General features: G+C 35.9%; 1 protein-coding gene across 1 annotated transcript in view; it reads right to left on the bottom strand.

Moving 5' to 3' along the window:
• The window catches only part of CFAP299 (cilia and flagella associated protein 299), a 576,041-nt gene that overhangs the window by 66,272 nt on the left and 497,341 nt on the right, over positions 1–12,428 (bottom strand). The window contains exon 4 of the mRNA XM_026509886.2: positions 5,967–6,109. Coding sequence (XP_026365671.1) covers positions 5,967–6,109 — 143 coding nt within the window. The remainder of the gene's footprint in view (positions 1–5,966; positions 6,110–12,428) is intronic.

The following is a 12,428-nucleotide window of genomic DNA, read 5'->3' as shown; positions in this document are numbered from 1 at the left end:
TTTATATTTTATATTTTAGAATATCTTAATTCAGAGTTAATCATATTTAAAGTGCTCAACAGCTGCATATGGCTCGTGGCTACTCTACTGGACAGCACAGGTATGCTGTATGTGTCTCGAACTTTAATATGCATACTGAAATTTTGCAGATCATTTTAAAGGCCAATTCTGCTTTACTGGTTGAAGTAGAGCCTGAGATGCTTTACTGCCGGTGCTATTAGTCCATGGACCACACCTGGAATATTAAGGAGCTGATGGTTGTGGAAAGTCTCCCTCAACCAGAATGCTTTTTCACCAAAGGATTCCTTCCTTTTCACATTCAGCAAGTATCTATTGAAGAGACTAAACTGATATTCTGCTAATTAGTTACCAAATTTAGATGTGGAACAATATTAATAACCTTAAAAACAGGCAATATTTTATATAACCTGTGCAGAAGAACTGAGTCATTTACTGCTTTTCTTTTAAACTTAACCTTTTTCTTTTAAACTTGAGAACCAGATGCTTTCATGAGAACACACTTAAGCACAGGATAAACACAACTTTAAATTCTAACTTCAGAAGTTTGGCATGTTAAACATTTTAATAAAACAGACAATGGGATTGCAAGGGAAATTTGATGATAATAATATCTCAGAGCTTTAATATTTAGGGGCATTCCTCGGTCAAGGGCATGAAGATTTCATAGACTCTCCAAAGAAAAACACAAAGGAAACTTTTCCTTTCCTCCTGACCCATCTACTTGAGGGATAGGTAGAGCTCTACAGGCAGACTTTAGATCTTTGTGGATATGATATGGACACATAAATAGGGAAATGTAAGCAGCTAAATGTGGGGCAGAATATTACTCAAGGATTCTACGTAGTGCAATCATACTCAGGCTACAAAAAATTTTCAATCCAGAATAGTGTTCTGGAGGTGAGCAATGAATTACAATTCCTAAGAATTTGTTCTCACTCATCCCTATTTCTCTCTCATGAACTTTAGCAAGTGGTTTACTCTGGCTTCTCCTCTCTCAGCCGGTAATAATGCATCTTGAACCTATTTCACTAAGTTGTTGTAGGAAGTGTGAACTTCCTACACTGCGACATGCTATTTGCTTGTAAGGTTTTCATATATGCTGACAGGAAGGTCCTGAATCTTAAACACACGTCAGAATGGAGTCTGAACTGACAAGACATCAAGTTCTCAGGGCCCTCTCTTCTGTTGTGTTGCATAATAGCCATAGCTGTCGATACTTCTATTTTCCACAAGACAGGATTCCAATCACAGAACGAATGTCTGTTCCAACCAGAATAGGATAGCATGCCAAAAGGTAAGTGAATCTTTCATTTTAAAGTCTCTGTTCTAGTTCTTAGTTGAACTAAGTATGGAAATACATATACGAAAGATACTTTCCCCACTGGTAACACTGTTTAGTCATTTATTGATGTGAAATCTCTTGAGTGAAAAATCGGGAGATCAATTCTGATAGATGGCTTAAACTCATGTGATAAGAATTATCCAGGGGGATCAACAGAATAGAGCTAACTTTGTTTAAAAGCTCAGAAATGATCTGGCACCCATGAGAAAAAAAATTAATAAAACTCACTAGTCAAGAAACTTGTAAAATATTATTAAAAGAAATTTAAAAAGGTATAAATAAGTAAATAAATGGAAGAGTGACAATCATAAAGATGCCAGTTAATTGTACATTGGCCATAACTTGAAAGCAATTCCAATCAAAATTACAACTTTTTTGTGTGTGAACTTCACAAGCTGACTCTAAAATTTATATGTTAAAGGACGGGCATAGCCTAGATGCTTCTGAAGAAGAAAAACTGCCTTCATTTCAATAACTATTACTTAAATATACCAAATTAGCAAGATTCTATTATTTCAAGGAAAGACGAATAAAACTAAAGAGCGAGCCCAGAAATAAACTAACACGTACAGAACCTAACCTAAGACACAAGTGGTGTTGCACATGTGAGAGAGAGACTTTTCAATAAGTGTTCTAGGACAAATTATTAGTCATTTAGGAAAACAATAATAAAAAGTGGACCCTTACCCAATAATCATATGTTATTGTTAAATCTGGGTACATTAAAGATATAAAATAAAAAGCAAAACTACACTCTATAGGACAATATCTTTATGCCCTGCATAAATGTAGGGTTTGGTTAAACAAAACAGAAAATTACAAACCTCAGATGGAAAGATTAGTAAAATGTATTAGTAAAATCTATTAAAACTTCTGATTTCTGACTATCAAAGTCAATGTAAAGGAAGTGAAAGGACACTTGGACATGGGAGGATGATATTTTTCAATATATACAAGAGGCAAATGATTAATCAATGTCCAAAAGATAAAAATAAAAAGAATTCACAATCTATAAGAAAAGGAGAAGTAAATTACCAATAGAAAAGATGAGGAAAAGTCCTAATAGATAATTCACAGAAAGGAAATTTGAACAACCAATAAAAGGTGTCCAGCCTGAAAAGTAATTACAGAAATGAAAGTTAAAAACCACAGTGAGAGATCATTTATAACTCAGTACTGTGGGGAGAAATGTTTGTTAACTAGAACATTTACATAGTACTTCTGGTGGTTACAAATTGGTAGAACCACTTTGAAAACAATTTGGCATTATCTGTGTACCGTTCTGTGCTTTTGGCTTTGCATGTTTTCCCATAAATTTAGGGAAATAATCAAATATTTATTTTGTCTTTCTGCATGCACTGAATCCTATTTTAGGATAACCAACTGAGGAAAAGTTATTCTCTACAGAAGAATTCTAGCTAAATAATGCAGAATGAATGCTAGAATTAGAGAATTACCATTATACAACCCTTAGGAAAAACATTTAGGTAGCTTTTGTTTTGTATGCTAAAACCATTTGAATGAAACAATGGGGAACTTTATAGTGGAGTGGTCAGAATGACACCACCTGAACTCACTGTTCAAGCTCACAGAGCTTCACCTATTAAAAACTGTTATCTAAAAAAAGAAAAAATTGAAACTGGATTTCATCAAGCCAGTTGACAGGAAATAGAAGGATAGAGGTAGGATGCAAAACAACAGCATGAAAGTGATCAGTCACATTTAGAAGATGAGACATTTCTTGGGATAAATGGCATGCTTTCTCCAACAAATCAGCAGCATAAGAAAATAAAAAAGAAGGGAGGGACTGTTATATAGTAAAAAAATTACAAAAGATAGAATAAGAAAACACAATATTATTTGGATTTTGATGTGGTCAAATCAACTGTGAAAAGATAAATTTAAGACAATCAGTGAAATATGAATAAGGACCAACTAGGTATTAAAGGATATTAAGGAATTATTTTTTTAGGTATTTTCTGTCAAAATGTTATCAGATAAAGATTCATACTGAAATATTAGTATGAACAATTCATATAGGTGAGATGACACATCTTACATTTGCTTTAATATAAACAAAGATGTTAAGGTTATAGAATCTGGTATTTTCAGTAGATTATTAGTTATGGAGTGGCGGTAGAGAGAAGAGATCTAGAATAACATCTGAATTTTGCCTTGGGTTGCAAGGGCAGTGCCATTTGCCAAGATGGAGGATACAGAAGCAACAGCAAACTACAGAGATTAAGATGAGTTTAATTTTGAAAAGAAGTTTTAGGTGCTAATGGGATGCACAGAAGATTCTCTGAAGTAAGCAGAAGGATAACTGAATAAGAAATAAGAACAATTCCCTTCTAGAAAAGTGATCAAATCACCCAGGAGAATGTAGATGGTAAGAAATGAAATCTAAGGATGAACTCTGATGAATGCCAACGTCTATGAAATAAACAAGGGGAGAGTTCAATGAGGGATTCTGAAAATAAAAAGGGTATTTGAATAGTTTTGAGAAGAAAGAATTACTCAGCATAATGATTAATCAACACTAATCGAATACTGTACAGAAAGTAAGTAAGAGAAGAACTGGAAATAATCCATGGGATTTCAAAGTTGGTAGTCACCTGTGATGTTAGCAGGAGTCCTTCCATTTGAATAATGGTGGCACAGAACTAATTACCTACGTGAGAAGTGAGAATTGGAGACACTTGCTATTTTGAGGAGCTTAGCTGAAAACCAAAAGAGAGGCAGGGCAAGAGTTAAAAAAGGATTTTTAAAAGGGATTTTTAATAGAAGTAATCTTTCTTAAAAAATAGAAATGGCTTCTCTCTCTCTCTCTTTTTAATAGAAATGGCTTCAGCAGGTTTAGAGGCAAGATAAAGGAGTCAGTCGAGAGAGTGAGTTTGAAAATTTTTAAAAACAGGGGGAACAGATGAAATATAGCTTCAGTGGAAAGACGGATAGAAAGCATCAAAAACAAGCTGAATAAATTAGCTCTAAACAGAACAAGTAGTTATTTTTTTCTCTGAATCTGTAAAAATTTTGTGAGACTAGATGCATACATAAAGAAAATATTTCACTTGGTAAGAATGAACTATTAATTTTTTTCAAGAAATAAATCTATTTCTAAAAGCAGAGGGTGCAGCCACCTAAAGTGAGACCTATGTTGTTTCAGAAATGTCACTGGAAAAAAGCCGGAGTCATTCTTAGGGCATATACTCCCTCATGGTTCTTGGGGAAGTGTAGGTCTGGCTGTGTTGGAAGAAAGTGTACCAGTTTGCAGCCAATTGGCCCTATGAGAGGTGGGCTAATGGACAAGATAGCATGATGGCGTGCCAGGAGTCAGGAGAAGTCATATTCTGAACATGGATGGTAGGCCCAAGGGCCAATGGCTGCCAGAATGGAATTGTGACTGAAAATAATCAGAAGGGTACTCTGAGGGGAATGCTGGCTAGTGGGGAAGTCTGTTTTGGTTGACAAAGAGATCAGTTGGTAGTTTCTATGTTTAGACTCAATGTAATCTATGAAATGTGAGGCAAATCATACATTGAGGAGACAGCGCCAGCAGTTGACAACAAAGATCTTGAAGGAGTGGTGAAGATTTAGAATATTTTTGGATATTTTTTAGAGTATTTTGGGGTATCCACACCTTAGTGTAATTTCCTAAAATTTCCTCCAGCAGGACCCAGGAATTCAGTTACAGGTGCAGAAAAAAAAAGTCCTTATCAATCTACCTTTGACGTTAGCAGGACAGATACAGCCAAGGCACAGAAAGAGATTATTACAGAGAGAAGCTAAATGACATGCCGTGCATCTAGGTAGGATCAGAAAAAGCGTAGGTCCATTAAGGTAGTGATGGGTTAAGAAGTCTTTGGACAATAGCAATAAGGATGGATAAAAGACAGCAGGAATGTCAGAGGAGGAGAGGGTTGTTACAAGTGTCGAATAATCTGGATATAGAGGACAGTTCAAGTAGAATGCTGCTACCACTTCTGAATTCTATGGAAAGTAAAAGATAGAATTAAAAAATTAGCTTGAGACCTATTCCCAAGGGGATAGAAGTGTTGATATGTGAATAAACTGACAGTATAGAGCAAATCATATGTGATAGGATGAGGTCTCCAGAGGAAGGGGAAGAGGTCAATAATAAAAAGAATGATGGGTGGGAAGGAATCCCAGAATAGGCTAGTAATACGAGTAAATGAGGGCAAGCTAGTCAAGGGCTTGTACTTCGGTTGGTTGCCAAAGAAAAGAGGACAGAGAATGTGTTAGGTGGACTGTTCTTGAGGCTTCTAAGGAGACCAAGTCCCAAGTGGTCCAAGAGACTTATGAGATTAGCCATTTTTAGGCTCTACTTATGATTTAAAAGGAATGTCACTGAGACTTACTTACCTCTTCTCTGAAAAGTTCTCTTCCTCAGACTGTTGATGGAAAAATTGCATCTATGTTTATTGCCCATTTACATTTTTTATTCGAGCCACTCTTACCACATTCCATATATATATGTATATTCCACTCTAGGCACGATACAGAACATAAAATAAGAATCTTTTACCATGCCTCTGAGGAGCTTGTTCTTTTACTGAAGGTGTGAGAAGTACACACAATTTACCTCATATCTGTGGGTTTTGGAAGAAGTCTTCTTTTTTCACTAAAGTAGACTTCAAAATCTTCGATCTTTAGCCTGTGGGCGTAGTCAATGTATCCTGATACCTCCTGCCCATGAGAATTTCTGTCACGAATAAAGATCACGGTCTGGTAGCACACACAAAGAAAGATGGAGAATGGAAAGAGTAAATGAATAAAAGTCATTTGAGTATATTGCATATGATAATAAAAGGTACAGTTTTTGAGTGTTACATGTGCCAGACCCTATTTTAAGTGCTTTATGCTTCACCCTCACCATGCTCCTATGAAGTAGGTATGATTATTTACTCTTGACAAATGAAGAAATTCATGAAAAGTTAACTGCACAGGCATATAATGTGCATTTACAGTACTTTTATATGACAATATCATTACATAACTTACAGAGGTCTTCCAAAGGGCAGACATTATTTTAAGTGTTTGTAGTACAATAATTTATTTCCTTTCCCCCCAATCCTATTGTCTTCTCTTTGTCATAATTTCTTTAGATAAGAAAACTAAGGAACAGAGAAGTTGAGTACCTCACTCATGGTCTCATAGCTAGTAATGGAAAAACTGAGATTAAAATCCAGGTTCATTTGTGTGTCTCTCTAAACACAACATCATTTTTCCATCTTAACTTCTATGTATTTTCTGTTACAGAGATATAAATTGATCCCTTCTCAATACCGTGAGAGTCAAAAACTCTCATTATAAATTTAAAATCTCTATAAATTAAAGTCACCTTCCAAATTAAGTCCATAGGTCAAAATAAAAAGCAAGTACATATTTCTCATTCATATTAATTCCTGCACAAATATCATTGTGCACCTACTATATGTTAGGTACCGTGGTAGGTGCCAAGGATACAAGACAGTGAGTACCTTGGCCTTTCAAAACATATGCTCTGGTGAGGGGAGACAGATGAGATATGGAAAGGAAAAAAATACTTCCAGTGAGTGATAAATGCCACAAAGCAAATAAAAAACATGGCTGACTAGAGAATGAAGTCATCAGAGAGGGAGAAAAACCATGAGAGACTATCAACTCTGGGAAACAAACTGAGGGTTGTTGGAGGGGTGGTGGGTGAGGGGATGAGGTAAATGGATGATGGGCATTAGGGAGGGCATGTGATGTGATGAGCACTGGGTATTATACGCAACTGATAAATTACTGAACACTACATCTGAAACTAATGATGTACTATATGTTGGTTAAATGAATTTAAATAAAAAATTAAAAAAATAAAGAACATGGCTGACTAGAGAATGAATTGTTGGTGGTGAAGCCTACTTTCGGTAATCAGAAAAGACCTTGAGGAGATCAATTTAAACCAAGACTTGAAGCTTGAAGGATGAGAAAAAGTCAGGCCTGTAAAGATCTAGAACAGGAGCCTATCAGATGAAGGGAACAGCTGGCATCAAAGCCCTTATGTCGAAACTAGCTCAGGCAAATGGAAGAATTGTAGTCTTTTCTCTATGAGGCCAATAGACATTGATCTCGAGTTCTAAGAGAAAAACAAAACAAGCAAACAGAAAAACCAACTATAACTGGAAAAGTTCTTAATGTCTTTATTTCCAGATCTAGTTCAAGGGCAGAATTTCATGGCAAAGTTCTGCATTTGGAAGACTGTCAATAAGCCTTCGTTTTCCTCTCCAACAATCACTAGATGGTTACTTGTTGGGTCTCTGTGTAGTCAATTACAGGAAGTACTAACATGGGTTACCTTAGCAGAGCTTCCAAAAAGGTGAACGGAGAAAACTGAAATTCTTTTCCCTGCTGCACCTGAGAAAACATGTTGCTAACAGTGCCCCAACTGAAAAACCGAAGAACAAGCCACAAGGTACCATTAGTTGTTATTTTGCTAAATTGCATCTTCCTGCCTCCTGTGGTTGTTTGGCACTGGGTGCTGAGGATACTGTGCCGAGAAGGATTCTGAGGTCCGTCCTTGGCTTCAGGAGAGGAAGTGTGGTGATGGATTAGTACCATTGCCCATAGATATGGTTCAAGGAGCTAGCATTGTCATTCCTGTGTTCAGTCTTACATAGATTCAGTCCTCGGTCCTTCTAGTTTCCATCACATAAGTCCAAGTTAAATTACTATAGATTTCTCCATGCTTTCAGCCACAGAGCTTTTAGCTTTTACAGCACAAATGCTAAATGGACAGTAACTCAGAGACTTCTTGAGACTCTTACACTACTAAACCCATACCTAATATTGCTATCCCTGCTTCATTAAGTGCACGTGTTAGAACTATCAATATTTCATACGTGGTCCTAAAGGTACTTGAAATCTTCATTCCATCAGGGCTGCTCCTGATGTTAAGGCAAGTCATGCAGGCACATAGAGAGAGGGAAAAAAGGCCCCAAATAAGTCCTCTACTTTTAAAATGGAACTCTTTTTTTTTAAAGATTTTATTTATTTATTTATTTATTTATTTATTTATTTATTTACTTTTTAGAGAGAGAGAGAGCATGGGGGAGGAACAGAGGGGGGAAGGAGGTGGGGGAAGAATTTTAAGCAGACTCTGAGCTGAGCACTGAGCCCAGCACAGGCCTTGATACCATGACCCTGAGATCATAACCTGAGCTGGAACCAAGAGTTGGACACTTAACCAACTCAGCCACCCAGGCTCCCCTAAAATGGAACTCTATTAACAGAAAAAGAAAAAACAAAACAAAACCTCCTCTATCTGCCTCTGTTTGTCTCTCTTTAAATGAGGTGGGCCGGCCTTATCTTTCCAGCAGAACGGCATACCAAATATTGTAACTGATTTCCTGCTGAAAGCAAAAAGAAATTCTGCACAAAATCAAAAAGCAACTTGTAACATACATTGACGCACTGTCGAGAAAATGAAGAATACTTAGAGTCTAAAAACTAAGCGAAAATGGATTCCCAGAAAGGAAAGCAGAGCCCTAGAGCCATTTTTGTCCAACAGGCGTATGCCCAAACGCAGGGAATCTTAGCAAGGATTTCATGATCTTGGGAGTTGGAGGTGACAGAAGACAAAATCTAGCCTTTCAGGTACAGAGACTAATACAACTTATTGTCTCAACATAGGGCAGAGAAATCAAAAAAGGATGAAAACAATCTTTAATGTGTCCAGAGAAAAGAATGATTTCAGAATTATAAACCCAGAAAATATCTTTTGAGTAAGCAAAATATAGACATTTTCAGACCAAAAATGAGGGCCTTGACTGACAAAAGACTCTTACTCAAATCCTAGAGGACGTAGAGTTGACCCTTGAACAACATGGGTTTTAACTACATGGCTCCACTTACATGTGGATATAATTTTTAAAAATACGCTACAGCACTGTAAGTGTATTTTCTCTTCCTTTTGATTATCTTAATATTTTCTCTTCTCTAGCTTCCTTTATTGTAAGAATACAGTATGTAATATATACAACATATAAGATATGTGTTAGTTGACTGTTTATGTTATCAGTAAGGTTTCCAGTCAACAACAGGCTATTAGCAGTTAACGTTTTGAGGAGTCAAAAGTTATATGCAGATTTTCGGTGGGGCTGGAAACCCCTATATTGTTGAAGAGTCAACTGTACTTCAGGCAAAAGAAAGTGACTCTAACTGAAAGGTCAGAGATAAAGAATAGAATGGTAATCAAAGAAAGTAGTGAATATATAGAAAAATACATAATGTAATGGTAATGTTATGGGCTGATTGTGTCCCCTCAAAATTCCTATGTTGAAACCTTATCCCTCAGTACCTCAGAGAATGTATTTAGACATAGGGCTTTTAAAGACGTTACTAAGCTAAAACAAGCCCATTAGTCCCTAACCCAATCTGACTTTATAAGGAGAGGATATTTGGACACACAGAGAGACATGCAGAGGAAAGACCATGTGAAGACGTAGTGAGAAAGGGGTACCTGCAAGCCAAAGAGGAAGGTTTCAGAAGAAACCAACCCTGCTGACATCAACATTTTGATCGATCTTTGACTCCTGGCTTCAATAACTGTGAAAAAATAAATCTCTGTTGTTTAAGCTGCCCAGTATGCGGTATTTTGTTATGGTAGCCCTAGAGACCTGATACACACGGTACTAAATTAAAATAATTAAGTAATTACAATTAGTGTAAGTGGCCAAATGTTTAAGTTAAAAAACGAAGGTTCTCAGAGTGGATAAAATAACATGATATAAAACTTAAGGTTGAAAGTTAACTGATCAAAGAATATGCATAAGGAAATGTCTGTCTGTCCAAAAGAGAGTTAGTATGAGACATATGAGGCATATTGATATGAGACAAATGAGCTTGAAGGCAAAAGGCATTCTAGAGATAGTCACTAGATAATGAGAAACGATTCAATTCACAGAAAGATAGAGCAATTATAACCTCGAATGAACCTTTGAAAACATAACCTCAAAATACGGAAAGCAAAAATTGATAGAACCACAAGGATAAATAGACAAGTCATCAACACTGTGGTAAATTTATCTTTCTTGTTAAATTCCAGATCAAACCATAAATTCCATAATTATTATAAAGTTAATATGCATTGTAAAGAATTAAAAACACAAACTTGAGTGCTTGGTTTTTACCTTAGCCAAGTTCCTAAACGTCTTTACTCTTCAGTGTCTTGTGGGTAAACTGCCTGATAGTGTAAAATTATATATATATATATATATAAAATACATGTATATACATATAGACACAATTGCACTATTTTACATTATTGTATACAGCTTTCCCATACAAATTAAAGCCCATTGTCTAAGGGAATCTGAATAAATTACTTCAAATCTCGCTTCTCCAGCCTTGTGAGAGTTAAGTGGATGCTCTGTGATTTTTGTAATCAAGGGGTTTTCCGAAGCTCAAGAGCTTCAGGTCAGGCCAAACTGAGTATAAGTGGGGGTTCCTCCGGGTTTACTGTATGTCCCTTGGTGGGTTGTTCAAATTCTTACTCCTCTCTATATTCGTGAGTCCTATACCCTAAGTAGGTTCCTGCAAAATCTAGCAAGTTTTTACCAAACCAAACCAAACATCTCCAAAACAAACAAAGAAACAAACAAAACCAAAGTAAACAAGAAACCAAAATCCTGCTTGGACATAAGGATTTAGTTAGCTAAGCCTTCTTATAGCCTCTCCCTTCTTCCCATTTCTCCTTCAGCTCTGTAGAGCAATAAAATCTCTTTTATCTTGCATGGAATCGCTCAGCTCATAGTCAGGTGCTGTCAGAGCCTTGCTTCTGCCCCATGCACCCAATTTGTAAGCAACATGCAAATACTGTTTCTTTTTCAATGGTGGGGGGGGGGGGAGTCTAGTGATCATTATGTCTATAATTTCTTTTATTTTCAATAGAAACAAATTACTTCATTGATATCTTTCCAAGTATGGCTACTTAGGTGTAAAAGAATATTCTGAAAGACTTTTTAGTAAAATAAAAAAAATTGCTAAAATAAAAAAAATTCCTAATCAACAACATGCTTCATGAAATTATTTTAAAAAATTGATTAGAACTATTGATGTGTAGTAATTGGTGACAGATTGTCCGGAAATTACAACTCAACATTTAACTTTAGAAATACATCATTATAAAAACACAGTTTAGGTGACAGGAAAAAATAATGAAACAGAAGTAAGAGTTAGTTGTAAATACTTGAGAGCTGGCTGAAGTCTGATTGTCTCTTGTCTATTTTGTATTATATGGGTTGTCCAAGAATGAGAATTCAGTTAACTAACACTCTTGATTAATAAATTTAATGCATTCATTTATCAAATGTATATTTTCTTCTAAAGTGAATACTCATTGCCCCTGCTATTAATACTACTAAGTATCATTTATTAAGAAGCCATTATGTTCTGGGCAAAATATTAAGAGCTTTATATTCATTAACTTATTTAATTCTCTAAAATATGTATAATGGTTAGATAGCATTATTATCCTCATTTTGTAAATGTAGGCACTGAACACATTGAGAATAACCACTTCAAAAGACATGCAGCTAGAGAATGGGGCAACCACACTCACACCCAGGGTGCCTTTCCGCGAAGTCCATGTTTTATAACCACAATGGACACACACACTAGGATACAAATGTTGGCCCTGCCATCTACTGACTTTGTGACACTGGTATATTCGTTATCCTTTTTTAAGATTCAGTTTCTTCTGTTACAAAATGGACATAACACCTGTTTCTCAGGGTGGCTGTGTGGATCGAGACTATTTTTGCTAAGAACTTAACAATGCCTGGCACATGGTAAACACTCCGTGAATATTATCTATTGCTTTTTAAGATTTTTGTTATTACTCTTGCTATTGTATTTATATTATGTTAAGAGTTTTATCAGTTCCTTAGGGATAAGAAAATGGAAGACTCATATCAGAATTCCATTGCCTGGGTGTGTATAATTACGTTGTTGGACATGGTTCAAATCATTTGTTATGTTCAGCATTCTCAGTTAAAACTTGGGATGTACTTTGAAGTTA

The sequence above is a fragment of the Ursus arctos genome, unplaced genomic scaffold (genome assembly GCF_023065955.2).
Source record: "Ursus arctos isolate Adak ecotype North America unplaced genomic scaffold, UrsArc2.0 scaffold_9, whole genome shotgun sequence".
Classification (NCBI taxonomy): Eukaryota; Metazoa; Chordata; class Mammalia; order Carnivora; family Ursidae; genus Ursus; species Ursus arctos.
The sequence above is the reverse complement of the archived record's forward strand: the minus strand, read 5'-3'. Positions and strand labels throughout refer to the sequence as shown.